General features: G+C 43.0%; 1 protein-coding gene across 4 annotated transcripts in view; it reads left to right on the forward strand.

Annotated features, from left to right (window-relative positions):
- Positions 1–19,153, forward strand: part of wdpcp (WD repeat containing planar cell polarity effector) — a 79,859-nt gene that overhangs the window by 33,143 nt on the left and 27,563 nt on the right. For all 4 annotated transcript variants that reach the window (XR_013503356.1, XR_013503355.1, XM_078273295.1 and 1 more), the window contains exons 8-10: positions 2,735–2,871; positions 5,558–5,749; positions 16,721–17,309. Coding sequence is in view for 2 of the 4 variants with exons in the window: in XM_078273295.1 (XP_078129421.1) it covers positions 2,735–2,871; positions 5,558–5,749; positions 16,721–17,309 (918 nt within the window). In the remaining 2 variants the exon portion in view is untranslated. The remainder of the gene's footprint in view (positions 1–2,734; positions 2,872–5,557; positions 5,750–16,720; positions 17,310–19,153) is intronic.

The following is a 19,153-nucleotide window of genomic DNA, read 5'->3' on the forward strand; positions in this document are numbered from 1 at the left end:
ATTAAATTAATTATCATTTCATAAATCCTCATATTCAAGTAGCTGAAACAATTATTAAAATAGTTGATGTTTAATTTTCTTTAAATCCGCTAATTTTTTCAGCTCAAATCTTAAAATGTAAGTCACTGTATAATTACAGAGAATTCATTTACATTTTCAGAACAGGATTTGACAACTTTCTAAAGCAAAAAGGTTACAGTATCTGAATGCTGAAGGAAATCCTCTTTCTGATTTGCATGGATTCAGCTGAATGTGCAGCCTGCTGTGTGTTTCCTGAAACAACAAACAATTGCAGCCAGATCTGTTTTTGTTTCACAATGTGACAAAGCTGGCTTACCATCCTCTCTTAAACTTTGTATGCTCAATGCCGGTTACCTTCCTGTTTCTACCATGAGCTCTGATTGCATCATACAGAGCAGTAGATTACATATATTTTACACCATCAAAGTATTACCAGCTTCCTTTGGCTGATGGCTAGGCCAAGCTGTGCATATGCTTCACGATTAAGCATCCTTAAGTGATTTTTCATAGCTGGTTTCGTTTACCCATGTTTAAATGTGCTTTGGTTAAGCCCATTGGCCTCTTATGTCAACATGCTGCTGAGGAGATGGCATTAAATGGATTTAGGGGTGTGTGTGTGTGTGTGTGTGTGTGTGTGTGTGTGTGTGTGTGTGTGTGTGTGTGTGTGTGTGTGTTTCTGTCTGTGTGTGTATGTGAAATAGACTGTGTGCGTGCTTTAACATGTGGTAGGTTTGTTTTATGCTTGTGGATATAAATGTGTGTGTTGGTGTGTGTAACTGAGAATGCATAAAGAATGATTGCAGGCTTGCATGTATGAATGTATATGTAGCTATTTCGAGGGTAAGTATGAATATGTGTGTGTGTGTGTGTGTGTGTGTGTGTGTGTGTGTGTATCGGGGTGGGTCATGAAGGACTGGCCTTTAATGCCAAATCAGCCACCTGGTCCCAGATTGGGCCACAGTCTGGTTTCCTATCCCCTCCTTCATTTGGGAATGAATGGGATTAAACCTAATCCCGTTTATAGACACCCATAGAGATCAATACTAAACTGCATTTAACTTGATTTGTCTGTAATCTATTACAAAGACGCTTACTATTGCATTAAACGTTGTTTCGGAAAGCCAAGGCATCGTTAATGGCTGTATTTTGTAATGGTTTAAGCCTTGAACCAGTTTTCATTACAAATGCTTTATAATCCAACATAAGGACAGACTCAATTGACCTGATTTAAGATGCTAGTTTTTCTGAATTATTAAGCAATCTTTCACTTCTCTCGTAAATATTTGCATATTAATTTAAAATGTTCACACAACAGGATGATTTGAAGTGTAATCATACCAATACCAACACATTTATAAATATAAGTAAATACACACATGCCATGGTCGGTTAGATTTCTAAATCTCAGGGTGCAGCCTTACTCGTTCAACTCAAAGCAGGATATCTGAGAGACGTGTAACAACCCCCCCCTTTTCCATTTAATTGGTTTCATAAACAGATTAATTTGAAGGAGAGGGTGGCTTAATTGCTAATCAGCGTTTCCATGCAGCTCCTGAAGAGTTGAACAGGATCAAGTGTGTTCTTCCACAAAAAAGCCTTTAAAGCCTGCAGTACACTGACAGGGAGAGAGAGAAGAGAACAGGGAAGGAAAGAGATACAAAGAACACAGGAAGCTGTGGAAAGGAGAAGAGAGGATGCTGGAAAGAAGAAGTAAGGGAGAGGACAGGGAAAGAAGAGATGACGAAGAAGAGGGGATGGGAGGCAGAGGGAGAAAGACTGAAATTTCTGTCCTCCCACTCAAAACTCGACTTTAATGATAAAATGGTGCTGCAGTATAATACAGTGAAAGCAGAAGAGAACATTCAGAAAACATTGTCAGAGTCAAAGTTTGATTATCGAGTGCTGAAATGTCTTAGAACATTGTTTGTTGATCTTGCAGGCATCAGAAGAGCATCATATAGATTCACAAACTCACACAAAATACAGAGTCTACAGGACTTAATGCAGCCGAGTGCAACACTAGCTGACTAACTAACTAATCTTCTTTAGTTCATCAACGTGTTTCCGCGCAGGGACTTTATCAGGGTGACTTACAGAATGTGTAAAATAAAAACACAGCCTACACAGTTATCCAATGAAAGCTATAGACATACAGTAAATGCTGCACCTCGAACACAGAAACTTCAAAATCAAAGTATACAACCAAATCCCAGTAACAAACTACCTTCCCAAAAATGAATACAGTTTTAAAACTGCCAGAAAAAAATATGAAATACAAATAAATAAAATCTCTAATGCTAAAATCTTCATTCATTCCCTTTGGACATTTATACAATTCTGAGATTATAAATCCAGAAAGTTAACTCCCTCTGGGCCCCCATTTGGCCTTATCAGTATAAATAAAAGATGAATCCATCAGTAAATGTTTGCCCTGCTATTGCTCCTCTTCTGATGGCGCTCCTGTGTTTAAGTCACATTTTGCCATGGATCCTAATTCTTATTTTCAAGAATCCTAACTCAAGGCATTGTGTTTTACATATAAAGACAGATGGAAACCAAACTGTGTAGTAATTAGTGTTTGTGTAAAATATATTTTGTTATGATTATGGCTGTGTAAGGAGACAGTGAAATCTTTAAGTGTAACCTCAACAATATTTTTTTGTATGTTTTGAATCCTGACATTCAGTGAAATTTGTGGTGGTGTCATTCCCAGCGGTGCTGAGCGATAGGCTGATTCTGCTGTCCTTCGTGGAGCAGAGCCAAGTGGCTGCAGTCTACCTCAACCAAAAGAACCAGGACTCCCCAGAGACTGGCAGGCGAATAGACAAACTCTCACCGTCTGAAATCAAGGTACAGTGGAACGCATTGATAGAGTATCCATGAGTAATGTGTGTGTGCTTGAGCTTGTGTGCATGTGTGTATTTAGGTTGGTGTTTGTAAGAAAGCAACATGGTCGAAAAGAGAAAGTAGAGAACAAGAAAAAAGGTGTTGACATGTCCCATATCACTGTCCAACTCCCTTCTTCATCCTACCTGATGGCCAACATTTCCAAAATGTTTTTCTTGTATCTATTGCACATTTAATGAGGTACTTTTTCTGACAGAGTGAAACCTGAAAACAAAAAAACACCTATAAATGGTAGAATATGGTTACTTTCAATACAAATATCTATAAAATCCCAAATGTATTAAACCTTTGAACCCAGTCTGTTTGAATCAAGTGAGACTTGCTGGGTCTTTGCTACATTATTAACCTTTTTCCCATGACAGCCAGTTAAACTACTAACTCTGGGTTGGAAAGTCTACTCAGAATATTGGCTGTTAAATAAAGTAGCATAACTTTTACGCACAAATGAGGACTTTAGATACTGTATGTCATTTATACGCTTTGGAACAACTACAAAAACTGAGAGAATGTTACTAGTCAGTTTGGAAGTTAAACCAGTTAGCTACCCACAATCAGAATCTATCCTAGGTACTATTTCCGTGTGGATTGATAAACATACATTCTATCCATTTGGCCTAATACAGTTTGTAAATGATGAGTGTTTGTCCAATTCCTGTTTGTATCTTTGTGCACAAAGTCAGAGTAGTTCACCGTCATCACCATGGGAACATGGACCATTGGCTTAAATGTGCCTTGAACTCTCTTTGCTTTCCCGTTTCTGTCTATTAATCTGTCATAAAGGTGATGTATTGAGAGGTCTGATCTGGAGGTGTTTCTGTAGGTGTTAGTAACAAGTCTGATTATGTGCCGTCCCGTTCTTCCCTCCCCCGAAACAAAACTACACTGTGTCCTCCTTCCCTAGCTGGCTAACCCTGGCATTATCACATTACTGCCAGGCACTTTTGTTAAGGTGTGTGTGTGTGTGTGTGTGTGTGTGTGTGTGTGCCCGTGCATGTTGGTGTGTATAAAAGCAATCGTTCCTGCCGTGTGTCTGTCTCCAGAAGCAGAGTCCTGATAAGACACCGCCCCACCACCACCCCATATTGTACACCCCACACCTCTCTGTCAATGCATGTGCATGCAACCTGCGACATACACACATGTGCACACGCACGCCCAACTACCCATCCCCCACAAAAAACATACACATGCGTGCACACACACATACACATTGCCCTGGTCCAGTGGGCTAAGCTGGAGAAGGAAGAGTGGGGGGCGTTGAGGGGGGGGGCTAAACTAATCCGGCCCACAGAAAGTGGTTTTTGATTATTGCTGACCAGCAAACGCCAGCAGAAAAAAAAAAAAAAAACTAGAAGAGGGAAGAGATGGGTAGGGATGGGAGGGGGCGGGGGGTAGAGATAGTGTGTTATTAACCCAGTGATTTTCTGTTTTTTTTTTTCCTTCTTCTTTTCCATTTCTAATCTGTCAGTGATCTCCCGTTCAGCTGTTTGGGGCAACTCTTTGTTCCCTTTATCATCAGATGTACTTGCATCATTTTAATTCATCTCTGTATTTTGTGTCCAAAGCAAATCCCCCCCACCCCCTCCCCAAGGGGGCAAGAAGGGCAGACATGGACCACTGAACCTCCAGCTTGTCGATTTACTAATTTCTGCATGTTTCTGTGCCTTTAAACAATTTTTGCAGTAGAGTATGCTGTTGCTGTTACTTCTTTTACACCATGCCTTTCTGTCAGGTCCTAGCCAGTCTTCTAACAGTGTAAAAGAGGTCATGGACATGCGTGTATGGTTCTGTGCGTGTTAGCCATCGACTCTGGTAGCTGGTTCATTGTGTTAGTGAGTGTGACTGCAGATAAAGAGTGTATGAAAGGCCTGTGTGTGTGTGTGTGTGTGTGTGTGTGTGTGTGTGTTGTGTGTGTAGAAGGAATGAGCTGTGGTGTACATGAAAGGCAGGGTCACAGTGTAAGACCTGCAATTTCACCAGCTTTAAAAGTGCTTCTGGATAGAGCACTGTTTATTTAATGGTGTGTGTGTGTGCGCGGGTCTGCACTTTGTGTGTCTATAAAAGTGTGTGCTCATGTACACTTTTTATACCAGTGCTTCTACATGTATGTACATGTGTATTTGTGTGCATACATGCAAGCAGTCCTGTATGTGTGTGTGTTTCTTAGTGAGTTTGTGTGCCCCCCCCAAGCGCCACGAGAGCTCATTACTGTGTGTCTCTTTGTTGTGGCCCGTAGAGCGTGGCGGACCTTCCCAAAAATATGCACATCACTAAAACAACAAGCCCGACAGAACAAAACATACACACACACACACACACACACACACACACACACACACACACACACACACACACACACACACACACACACACATTAATAATGGAAGATAAAAAACAACCTTAGACATCAACAAAAACACGATGAGGGAAGGACCTGAGTGATATTTGGGGCTACAGATGTGGATGTTTCAGAGCCCTCAGGTGCTAACACAGGCCAGGTGAATCCAAATGAGTAAATTGCTTTTTCATAAAATATGTTTTAACTCTGTGGGTGTGTCTGTTGACTGCCCTTTTTGACTCTCTTCTCAATGTATACTCTGCTTTTGTGTGTGTGTGTTTCCATGTCCAGGTGGTGTGTGTGGAGGTAAGTGGGCAGGCTCGTAAGCTCCGCAGACGTGTTGTTCTCAACCGTCTCCAGGATGTGGCGCTCTGCTGGTGGGACTTGGACGAGCACAGTGAGGTGCTGTGGCCCTGGACTCCTACAAACATGCAAAGGAACAACCTGGTCCTGCTCAGCTGCTCACCTGCTGAAGGCCTCAAGGTACACACATACATTACATTACATTACATGTCATTTAGTTGACGCTTTTATCCAAAGTGACTTACAATTAAGTGCGTTCAACCTTGAAGGTGCAAACTCCAGACAACAAGTAGTAAGTGCATTAGCTTTAAATAGGTAATGCTACAAAGAGCCATACGAAAGTGCAGAATCGAGGGATATATATATATCCGAGGTGTAGTGGGCAGAAGATGCACAGGTTTTCAGCCATCCTGATGTCAATAGGGAACTCATTCCACCATTTAGGAGCCAGGACAGCAAACAGTCGGGATTTCGTTGAGTGATTAGTTCTCCCTCGCTGTGAGGGGGCAGCAAGCAGGTTGGCTGATGCAGAGCGGAGCGGGCGCGTTGGGGTATAGGGTTTGACCATGTCCTGGATGTATGCTGGGGCTGATCCGTTCGTGGCCCTGTATGCAAGTACTAGTGTCTTGAAGTGGATGCGGGCAGCAATTGGTAACCAGTGAAGAGAGCGGAGGAGCGGTGTAGTGTGAGAGAACTTGGGGAGGTTGAAGACAAGTCTAGCTGCTGCGTTCTGAATGAGCTGCAGGGGCCGGACGGCACATGCAGGCAGGCCAATCAGGAGGGAGTTGCAGTAGTCTAGACGTGAGATGACTAGAGCCTGAACCAGAACCTAAGCCGCCTTCTGCTTTAGAAGGGGACATATCTGATGTTATGCAGCATGTATCTACACGATCGGGTAGTTGCAGAGATGTTGGCAGTGAAAGTTAGTTGGTCGTCAATTGTCACACCCAGGTTTCTAACAGTCTGGGTGGGGACTACCACAGAGTTGTCAATCAACATACACACACACACACACACACACACACACACACACACACACACACACACACACACACACACACACACACACGTAGGGGAAAAGATTATTAACTCTTGTGTACCCATGAAACCATGGACCGACCCTTTACCCTTTGTGAGAATACTGGAGGGATGGATGGAGTTTCCCATCCTGTATTTTGTTGACTTGGAGAATGTTTATACCTTTTTCCCCCAATTGAAGGAATTGAAGTATTCAATCACAAGTGATTGTAAGATGGAGCATAAAATCACCAGGTAATTGTGGTGCTGTGTTAGCAGTGATGCAAATGTTGTACCGAGCTGTCATAGTGTAGAGGAAGCTGAGGCCGGGGGGGAAAGCTCTCAATTTACCAGTCGATCCACAATATGTTTTAAACAGTATGAGCTCGGTCATCCAGAAGGAGCTTTGGTGAGAACCATTGCTTCTCCACATTGAAAGTCATCTGATCAGGATGCCTTTTATGAAGGTTTTTCAGGCACTTCCAACTGGAAGGAGACCCCAGGGTGGATCCAGAGCATGCTGTAAGGGTACATAACCCACCGGGCCCGGGAACACCTTGAGATCTCCTGCCAGCTCAGGACATGGCTGCTTAGCCTGCTGCCACCATGGATTTATAAACAAACCTGGATACAGAATTCGAGGCGGAGCCCCGTTCATTCCTATGAGAGTTGCTCAGTGGCGCATGAAGCCCAAAAAGTTCTGGCTGCCACAGCAACACAGACCTGGATAAGTCACAGAAACCACATAGATGGATGAATGTAGAATTAACTAGGGATCACGTAATTCCTTTGTTGTGACCCTTAACCCATCACTTTCCAAACAGGAAGCAGAGTTTTTTCTTCCAAATTTGTTTGAATTTCTTGCACATATCCAACAAAAGAAGGCAAATTAAGTGATGCACACTGTAATAATACTTGTTTGTTTGGCTTAAGAACACCATTCACCTGCTTGTTGCACTTTCTGCCATCTTTAGCAGTTGATAATATGAAGGCCACGAGGGGGGGGGGGGGAGGTACAGCGTGAAGGAGAACGCCTACACATTCACACACTCGCTCACACGCGTCTTAGACACACATTCTCATGGCCTCTGGCAAAACCCTACCCGTGACCCGATTCTATGTCAACGTAGGATTGTCCTCGTGCCAAAAGCAGATGAAAGACCCCAAATTACCTGAATTGGGCTTAACTTTACTCCTCATACCATGTACCTCGGTAAGTATATGCAAAATATTTCACCACACCAGAGAGAGAAGGGAGAGTCTGCGAGAGGGAGGAAAGATGAGCGTTACCAATTGCATGCTAGGAAAACAAATTCACGCAGGAGGGAATGAGGGAGGAATGGGAGCTGGGGTGGGGGGGGGCACATGAATATTGAAATAAGCAAAGCCGATGTTGTTCGCTGCTTTTACCGCTTCTTGTTTTTGGAACGCTCTTCACATTTATCACACTCCTTCACCTAGTTTATTCTCTCTGTCTCCTTCAACCCCCCTATCCTCCTCTCGTTCTCCTCCTCCTTCCTTCCTCCACGCTTCAAGAACATTAAAGTCTCTTCGTGGGGCTGCGGCATCGTGCTCTAATGAAAGCGTTTGTTGTCATTTTTTAGATGCGCAGTGTGAAATTAAGTGAGCAGTTTATGTAAGAGCCGTGGCGGGAATCAAACGCCGGGCACACATCGGGAGACGCCAGCTACTTCAATCACTTCAAGCTCATATATATGTTCCTTTTGTTCAGTTCGCTATCTGCCGCACTAAGCCAATTTTCTAGCCAGTCTCTCAGCATTTAAAAAAGTCTGATTTATTTCCCTATGTGGTCTTAATTCGTATGCCCCCCTTCACACTGATAAGTGGAGCCACGACATGCAGGGGGGTGGAGGGTGGAAAGGAGAGAAAAACACATACATAGTTTGTTTTTATGCATCCAGTTAACATTTTTAATTATCCTTCCTTCATGCTCCCCCCCCCCTCCCAAAAAACACACACACACACACACACACACACACACACACACACACACACACACACACACACACACACACACACCATTTTCTGGAATTTAATAATCTTAATGAAAAGAAAACACCAAATGAATGTTTTCTTGCTTTTTAGTCATATTTGATTGTCTTTGTGGTTGTATATGTGTGTCTGTTTGCGAACATTTTTTTTATTTATTTTTTTTTAAACGTATGATCCTGTTATCTGTCACCAAACAGTTTCTCTGCTGTCTTTTAATTATTGGTTACTTTAGCACTTTGCTGTGTGGCTTTTGCATCTTGCAAAACAAGAAAAACTAAAGTTAAAAAGTAATTTGTACGGTATAGAAGGAATATATAACTCCACAATTGCTAGAACACTACAATTAAGAATGTATTAGAAGCTAAATTAAAAGTGTAATATAGCGACATTTGCCTCTAAAATATAAAAGCTGCAGGCTAAATGTGCAGAAATGAAGCATGTAGAGTAGAAAGCACATTTTCAGCAATGCACTGCAATCATAATGTGGACCATGAAAGGGTCGGGTGTGGAATCCAAAGTGCAGAATTACCCCCAAGCTTCACTGCTTTGTAAAAATCCCACTGCTTCTACAGTTTTGGGTCTAGTGAATAATGTTTCCTCTGTGCTACAATTATGTTCAGTGGTACCAATTATGACAGGTAAGGTGTGAGGAATATTTTGGTTAGTAATCCCACTGTGCCTGTGCATTTTCTCACATCAGTACCTCAACACTAACCCTTATTCACACACCTAAAACTTCCAAGTCCCATCCCCCGTCTTCCCCCAAAACCCCTCATACCTCGACTCTCCTCCGAATCTCTCCGTCTCTCTCTACCCGTCTCTTCCTGTCTTTCTCTGCTCTGTGAGCTGGAAAATTGGCTTCAAAAGGCCACTGCTGTGAACAAGGGCCAGCCACACAGTTGGGCCCGTCCGCTTTATCTTTCACGCCACGAAGGGGAAAAAAAGGTGCCGGGGAGAGAGAGACAAGAAGAATGGAGAAGAATAGTTTTGACCAGTCACTGAAACCAATAACCAGGAGAAAGCTTACTAGAGGTCTCTCTCTCTCTCTCTCTCTCTCTCTCTCTCTCTCTCTCTCTCTCCCTCCCTCTCTCTCTGTCTCCCTCTCTCTCTGCTCTCTTTGCATCTTTCTCTCCATGTCTCCACCCTCTTTCTCTCTCTTTACTTACTTCCATTCTACCTCTTCCTCATCTTTTGTGCATGTTTCTGTCTGTCTGTATCCCTCTCTTTTGCACATCCTTTCACTCACTTGCTCACTCCCTCTCTTGCCCGTATTCATCATTTTCTATTTTATGCTCTCAGAACCAGGGAATACAGAACGTTAACGTGCCACAATATACTCTGGAGAGTTCACAAGCAGACAAAGCTGTGCTTTTATGAATATATTAGAATGACACATGCATACTGAATTTCAGAATTCCAAAGTGTATTTTTTATTAGACTTAATTCATGTAGCAGTTTGTAAAACAGGGGTGTAAATTGTTGCTTTAAAAATAATGAAAGAGCCCTAGGCAGTATTGTAAGACCAATGCCCAGAAAACTCTCTCATACTCCTCCCTGCCACCTGCCTTTTGTGTGAACATTTCTATTTAACGTCGGTGGCAGAGTTTGTACATTAATCAGCTGCAGATACATCTATATGTCATCATTCGTCAAAATGAGTGTTTGCAGTTAAAGAGTTTATGTTTTGAAAGACTCAAACTCCACAACCCTGAATGTCTTGAGTGCCATGCTCTAATCTCCTAATCAGCTGTGTGGCCTTCAAGGGACTTTTGCTTGCCTTTGCTCAGTCCACATGGAATGTAAAAAGAGACACAGCGTGGCCTTAAAAATGACCCAGAGTCAAAATGCTGCTGTGCTGACTGTAATAAATGTAACTGTAAAAGAGTGTGAGATGCAGTTTTTGCTTTGCGTTTTCTGTGTGTTCTACTGTAGCACTATTGAGATCTATAGACTGCATCCTTTTTAAATATTACACTTAAATGAACAACTCAAAAGGAATTCCAACTAGACATTCAGGTCCAAGGTACAGTCCAGGTCCAATTGAGCTCAGGGCACAAATCATCTAGCTTGAGTTTAGGTGTTGAATATTGGGTATAAATATTGAAAGGATCTTATACTAAAAAAACAGGCTACACCGAGAAATGCCTTTATAAAATAATGATTAAAAAATTAAGGAGTTTCTTATAGATTAATAAAATGTAACTGTATAACAAACATTGCAAGTAACATCGAGGAGATGATAAATCAATGTATTAACGTTTGAAGCCCATTACTTTCTGTACAGAGCTTTTCCAGCATATTTTATGAAATTTTTACTGTAAAACACATACTCAAAACACATACTCAAGTACATACTCATTTGTGGTCAAGACCATGGCATGATTTAGCAGTGAATTGAACTACAGTTGTAGACATGGTTATGAGAAATCACACATTGGTTGAATGTGTGTTTATTCTCCATCATCATACATATTTTTTGTGTATGCAGTATCTGTCAAAATATAAACACAAGTTGGTCTTGAACTCTCTGAAATATTGGTTGTTGCAGGATGATCGAGGCCATGCAGTATTTGCTCTTTGCCTCTGAGCTGTAGCTGACACTGTCCCTCTTCTCATTTCCTTGGAGGGTCACCTATCAGGGGAGGCAGAGCTGAATCAGCTGCTCCTCATCCCCAATGGTGCCACGGTGGCATGCTGGAACAGCGGGCACTAGCAAGCCGGGCACGGGATGAAAAGCTGAGAGGATGAGATGTGGTTGGGGGGGGGGTCAGGGTTTGTGGAGTGGAAGTAGGTCTTGTGATTCCTGTGACAGCATTCTGTGGGATGGACTTGATGGACCCTTGCCTGCTATGCGTTTGTGTGCAAGTTTTTTTGAATGCATGTGTCACTTTGTCCCTGCAGAAATGTAGCTACCCAGAGAACCGCACCCTCCTAAGGATACCCAACCCCTGAGCACATGAATTGAGCCCCTCTTGCCTGCTGCCTCAAATAAACACACACACACACACACACACACACACACACACACACACACACACACACACACACACACACACACACACACAGCACCCACCACCCACCTCCTGGGGAACAGCAGGAGCTAGCTCTGGGGGATTATGGAGAAGAGAAAAAGCTTTCAGGAGGACAGTCATCTGCTTCTCTCCTGCTGTAGACCATGGGCAGGCAATAAACTCCCTTCCTCCCTCTAAGTCCCTTTTTTGGCAATGCCTGCCAAAAAACTGGGCCGGGCAGCTTTGCAAAAGGAAAGGAAAGGCAGGCAGGCAGCCGATCCTTCTTTCTGTCTACACGGCGAAAGGAAATGGGCTCATTTAGCCAAAGCTGCCACGGTCAATGCAGGGCCCTGATAGAGGCTTTGGTTAGGTGAAATCCCTCCTACAAAGCTCTGTTAGTGACTGTGGAACTGTTGGGCTGCTGTTTAGCACAGGCTGATGTCTCCTGTCATCCACCTACTGTTCCTGGTTCCTTGTGGGTGTTTTATCGACAGTACCACCCGTGACACGGCCTTTCTCCATCAGTTTCAATGCTTACTTGCTTAGTGGGACCATTGTGCCCATTCCCACCAACTGGTTGTGATCCAGTAGCGGGTAATCTGAATTCCGTATTTGACCATTGGTCTAATAATTCCAAGCTTTCTTTATGTATCATCCTCTTTATATTGAAAAAGGCTTGTTTCTTGTCAGTCACTATGTCTAGTGTTGCACTCTTGGCTCCTCATGCAGGTAAACAGAGGAGGCTGTTTATCGCTGGGTGCCAAGCCGTGGCTTGCTCGGGCAAAAGATGTTGTTGACCTTGAGTTAAAATGGAGCTCTTATCATTGGCTGTCTTGATTGACAGCCTGGTGTTTATGAGCAAAGTGGAAGGCTCTATTTCTTCCATCTCCGGGGGGGGTTGGGGCTGCTGCCATGGTATGACTCATTTCTCCGTCTCTCACGTGTTCTCTCTCTTCTTCCTTATCCTTCTTTTTATTCAAAAACAGGTTTGTTTATCAGCAGTACTGGCACAAGTCAGCATCTTCCAATTCTGAAATAGAAGAACGTGTTAAAACAACAACAAAATTAGGAAATGAACTTTCGTTTGTGTTGCTTATACGATGTTTAGGGACTGTTCGTTTTTTATTTAAGGGGCTACCGGAGGAGTTTTGGGATCAAAATAGACTTGACCCTCCCTTCGCCAGCAATACATTTTTCTATGACCCTCCAAAATGATTGGGAAAAGAGGCATGACCCTCCCCAACAATTTATTGATGCCTTCTGTACAACACCGAAGAGATACAACAAAAATATTTAATTTAATGATTAAATAAGGTAGTGTCTCCAAACTTACCTCAATTATAGCTTGTCTCCTGCTAGTTGTACTACAACACAAAATACGTTTGGAGACACTACCTTATTTAATCATTAAATTAATAAATATTTTTGTGTCACCGCCGGGTGCTCGTAGAAACCAATGTTATTTCTCCAGGTTGGAGGACGGCTCGTTTTGATGAAAATGAGTTTGTAGGTCGTTGTTAACCTTACTACGGTAGGAAATGTGCATTGTTTGTGATTTAATAACATTTAGCTATAGAGTAATTGATCCCGGAAGTTCGAATCTGTGAATATCTTTCTAACTTTACCAAAGTCCAGCGGTAGCGGTAGCAGCAGAGAGTAGAAGCCATCAGGCAAGTGTTATTTAAATAAACTCCTGGTGTACTTAAAAACTTTCCAATGCCTCGTTTTATGAGTACAGAACCTATTTGTACTACTGTAGAAGTTTGGTAATATTCCTGCCATTATTAGTGGGGGAATTTACGAGATACACCTTTGGTTCCATTAGCGCCTGCACTAAGCCAATAGGTTTTTGTGCTTCCAGCTAGCGGTCCGTATTTTCGTCCTCAGCTCATTGTGATCCATTTTGTGAATCTGTGCCATAGACTGTTAATATTAAAGGTGCAGAAGGTAAGACTTATAAAACTAACTTTCTGTCATATTTGCTGAAACTGACCCTATGTTCGAGTAGAATTACATGAAGCAGGTAATTAAAAAAAAACAATCTGGCTCCACTGGCACCACCTACAGCCTGTAGTGCGATTTGCAAAAATCCACAGCTCCCTGTTCAGATGCACCAATCATGGCCAGGGGGTGTCTAACTTCGTATCAATCACTGCTCATTAATTCTCCCTTGTGGGGGGAGGGGCTTAGGAGAACGTTTTGGGCTTTAGCAGAAAGGGGGGAGGGACTGAGAAGTTGTTGATGTTAAAAAATTTTTGGCTAAGTCCTGGATCTTCCCAATCCTACCTACTGCACCTTTAATGGACTTAAACCTGCATTCTATCTGAATTCCAGCAGAGGGCTATACATGCGGTTGCAAAAGGAGGTCGGTTTCTGTAGAAGTCTATGAGAAAGTGACCTACTTCTCACTTGAGTAAACATTTTCATAATGAGTTTATGGTTTCTGCAATACAGAATGATGTTCATTTTTTGAATTATGATCTCTGGTATAAAGCAGGGGGTGTTTTAGGGCGTGGCTATGATGTGATTGCCAGTGAAAGTGTGTAACGTAACTCCCTCACTCTTCCCTCTCGTCTAAAATCGTCACATCCGCAACCAGGATGCCTGCGCCCGTAACGGCAAACTCGACGACTCATAGCAGATCTCCACAAACCAATGGGTGACATCACACATGCTCTGTCCATTAATATTAACAGTCTATGATCTGTGCGCATTCACACGAGCTTAAATAGCTCGTTGTTCACAATAGGCCTACCTGTGATCGTGGGGGTAGGGTCAGGTATGGTGCATCATGGGGGTGGGGGATGGTGCGATTTTTGTTGGGTCAGACCCATCTCCTAGCGATGGGGGGCTGAGACTGAGAGCTACATGGAAAAATATGCACCAAACAAGCCACTTTGAAATTCTCCTGTTTTCATGAATACAAAAAAAAAGTATTCATGAAATACGAATAAAAAGACATGACCCTCCCCTATTTTCCTCCAGTGGTCCATTCCATAAATACCGAACGGTTCCTTAGTGACACTGAATTACTGAGGGGGTACTATCTTTATCCTCCCTCTAAACACTCCAGTATCAGAAGGAAAGTTTGCTCACTCCTGGACCGCAGACAGAAATAAAAACAGAACAAATCCAATTCTGTCCAAGTCGGACTTCATCTCAGCTTGGTAGACTTGTAGTGAAGTGGGTGGAATTGCAGGAAGTTTCCCCACTGTTTAAAAGTATACAGTACCTTAATGTTTCTCAACACAGATGCATGCTGTATAATTTAACAATTCTGTAGGTCTCTGTTGTGCTCACCGGTTGTAAAGACTTGTTTTGTCCCATCAGTTTATTATGTCTAATGGCTTAAAATACTGAAAGTATCAGAATACTGATGTCAGCCATCAAATCAAGAGTCTTAGCAGCCTATAGAAGGCTTTATTTAGGCAGTGCTTTAAGCTCAGCTTTAAGCATGCAAACATGTACACAATGATTATGCTAACATGCTGCTGTGAAGCAGGTAAATTCCAAAGTATTGGGCAAATTGAAATTTTGACTAGATGATGGCGCTAGAGGAAAAGTCAGGGGATCAGCAATGTTATTACAGTTCTTCCTAAGGAGACATGAGTGAGTGAACCAAATTTCATTGCAATTCAATATTTCTCCATATAGTTTACTTAAAACCACAGATGTCACCCTCATGGTGGCATTAAAGGAAAAGTTAGGGAATCAACGGCATGGCCAAAAAGTGCCTCATAGTTGCTAATCCAAAGTAGATGTAGAATCCAAAACATTCAATTAGTGGCACAGTCAGTTTTAAATTTTAAGGATAGGATAGGATAGACTTTATTAATCCCACACTGGGGAAATTCCTGTGCTACAGCAGCTCAAAAGAAAAATGTACACACATTAGAATAACACAAATACACATTAATTAGACATAGGAGAAAAAATATACATAAACTATAGGAAATGGAAAAATAGAATTAGTTATAATAATAATAGTAATAAAACAACCGTATTTACATAATAAACAAACTTATATAAACAGACAGTATATAAACACAGATATACAGATGAGTAAGGTGTGAATGAATAGAGATGACATTACTGCATAAAAGATTGCAGACGCAACCACAGAGTCATAAAATGTTTTTAATGGAGTCCTGCACACACCAAAGGACCTTAGCAGGTGGAGATGGCTTTGGCCCTTTTTGTACAGGACGTCTGTGTTTTTGGACCAGTCCAGTTTATTGTTGAGGTGAACACCCAGATATTTGTATGTCTCGACCATCTCGATGTCGACACCCTGGATGTTCACCGTTGTAGTACCAGGCGACCTCCTGCGAAAGTCAACCACCGTCTCCTTTGTCTGGCTGGCGTTGATGTGAAGGTGGTTTGACTCACACCAGTTGACAAAGTCCCAGATGACCTCCAGGTATTCCTGATCATTCTCTTCTGATACCCTCCCAATAATGGCAGTCTCATCAGAGAACTTCTGCATGTGACAGCTGCTTGTGTTGTGCCTGAAGTCCGCTGTATACACGGTGAACAGAAACGGGGCGAGCACTGTACTCTGTGGTGCTCCTGTGCTGCTCATCACAGTCCTGAAGCCTCACATACTGTGGTCTGTCAGTGAGGTAACTGATGGTCCATGCAGACAGTTGGGGGTCAACTCCAGTTCCCATTAGCTTCCCCCAGAGCAGTGATGGTTGAATTGTATTGAAAGCACTGGATAAATCTAAAAACATGACCTTCACAGTGCTCCCAGTGTTCTCCAGATGTGACAGTGATCTGTGTGATAGATATATCACCAGGGTTCTCAGGTGTTGCAATACAATCCTCTCCAAGGTCAGAAAGTGGATGTTTTTAAAACTTAACAACTAAATGAGTAAATGCCTCAGAGTTTGAATGCATTGCCTGAAACATCTTTGGTGTGAATTTGTCATAACAAACAGTTCTTGTCCTCCGAGAAGAGAAAAAAGTTTGTACAGGATATGTTATTCTTCATTGTTGGATCAGATAGATCAGATATATAGGGAGGATTTTCAAGTGTGCATTTAAAGTTTATTCTGAAGACTCTCTTAAATCGTTCTCTCTTCCTCTCTACATTTGCTCCTTCTGAAAGGTCCTTGGCTCTCTCCAGACAGAAGGCAATCCTCTGGACTGCCGATTCAGCATGCTCCAGCCCTACCAGCTGCTAACAGTAGAGCTACCTGCAGGACCTCAAGGATTCAGAGAGGGGTCCTGGGCCGACACCTGTGTGTACGAATGCACACGAGGACGCCTGCACCGCCTGTCTGTCACCCGCATCCCGCTACCCTCCCATCCTGTCGCCTGCTCACGTCACCCTTCTGAGACCACACTGCTCCTGGGTTTAAGTGACTCCTCCTTGGTTCTGTATGACCAGCGACGGGGGGTCTCTCTACTGGCCTCCTGCCCTGTGCCACCCACCCTCCTCGCATGGCACCCTGCTGGGGCTGTGGTCGTGGTTGGGGGAGAGCAGGGGGAGCTGATGTGCTTTGATGTAGGCTTGGCACCTGTAAGCATGGCACTGGTAGCAGAGGAGGTAGCTTCAGCTGCCACGCTAAGACTAGCTCAGCACATGCGCTGCTGTGGAGGACTGGAGGGACTACAGTGGGCGACAGGCCTGGAAGGAGATGTACTGATGTTGGCCTTTCATGGGGGACCATTAGCAGCATTGAGATTCAGACTAGGTGGGTGAAATATGATACAAAGTATCTCAGAATGTTGAGCAAACAGTTGCAGTTCTTCAATCTAAATTTCTATTTTACACATAAGTCTCTACACCACTATAAGCTGATGAAGAGCTTTGTGTGTGAAATTTCTGAATCTCTGTGAAAGAAACTACATAAACTAGCCATTGATGATGCTGTCTTAAGAGTGATGCAGCGATGTCTTGATCTTAAATGCTGCCTAGAGTAACTACCCTAAAATTTATTTACATTTTACTTTACATGCAATGATTTCTAAATAGGAAATAATGTACAAACCTTCCACACCATCATATTCATCTCTTCTTGATGAAGGTGCCCTCCTCCCTTCAGAGGCTCTTCCTCTGTTCTGGATCTGACACTGTGTCTGAACCCCACTGTGTAAATATGGCTGCTGAACGGGGTCGTCCTCTTCACTGCTGAGGGAAGTTAATTTGTTGACAGGCGGGAAGGTTAGCAGGAGTCACGCTCTCAGAGGTCATTCAATAATCGCCCCAGGGCAAGAGCCCCCCAGGTGCATTCTGGGATGCATTTTTCCGATAAATCGTTTACAGTGGCTGCGCAGTCCCTCGGGGCCCCCAGATAAAGTTTGCCAATCAAATTTTTCCGAAGCAGCCACCTTACCCTCCAACACATGCATACACAAACACACTCATACATACACACTCACACATACACACATTCAGCGTCTTTAATTGTGACTTTGGAAAGAAGATGTGACAGTGGCACGCAGCTCTCTGCTGAAGTTTGAAAGCAGGAGTGTGGGGGTGGAAGGAGGAAGGTAGCAGTGCGCGCGTGTGCGTGTGTGTGTGTGTGTGTGTGTGTGTGTGTGTGTGTGTGTGTGTGTGTGCGCGTGTGTGCACGTGCATGTGTATCCAACTGTGATTGCCTGTGTGCACAGGGAAAGGGGAGGGTGTCTTCCAACAATAGCTTCCCCTCCTCTGATCGTCTGCCAAGGTTTTGATGAAGAAAGTCACTGCACGTCTTCCCTCCATGATAATTCTTCCCCAACACACACGTGTGTGTATTTTTCTATTTCTGTGCTTCTATGCAACACACACACTCCAACTCATTTGTTTGTTTGCTTGCTCTCTTTCTCTGTATTGACTTGTTTCATAAGGCCCGCTACATGACAGAAGGAGTGAGTTGGGAGACGGCAAGGAAGAAAGACTTGGCCAAGCTCCAAGTTCTCTTTTTTTCCATAGGAGGCAGCCCTCCTTGGTGCCCCCCCCCCCCCCCCCACCCTCACGCCTGTACAGAGTTATCTCATCTGGGCACACGTTGGCCGTGGCTGGGCCTGCACCGGTACAGGCTGTGGAAAGGCAGACCAGGGAATGTGCTGCACGACATGCAAGGAAATTTGTCATTTTTGTAGGGAAGCGAAATATTGTTGATGTTTAATGAAGAATTACATAACTGGGTATACAACTAGTGAAAAAAGGAGAGTGAGAGCCCAAGCTGATATATCTTTATTTGATATTTATTTTGGTTACATACTAAAGCAGAAAAAAAACATAAAGGTGTGCTCTCCCCTCCACTGCACAAGCTGGTGCTTGATAATTTGATTAGTTAAGCACTTTTATTAATCTATCTAAGGCAACAATTTGAGTTTAAGCCAACTAGCGTTTAATCTCTGGTGTGGCAGCTTATATCGAGCATTTTAATTACCAACTAGTCTCATCACACATTTTTTAAGATACTTTTATTTCTGAAAAGGATACTGATAGCACAACATTAAAACAAACTGTGATTAACTGAATAAATGTCCACAATATAACAGTTTTAATGGCTAACTCTTTCTTATTTAAGAAGACTGTATTGCTCTG

Source organism: Sander vitreus, chromosome 17, assembly GCF_031162955.1.
Source record: "Sander vitreus isolate 19-12246 chromosome 17, sanVit1, whole genome shotgun sequence".
In the NCBI taxonomy this organism is placed as follows: Eukaryota; Metazoa; Chordata; class Actinopteri; order Perciformes; family Percidae; genus Sander; species Sander vitreus.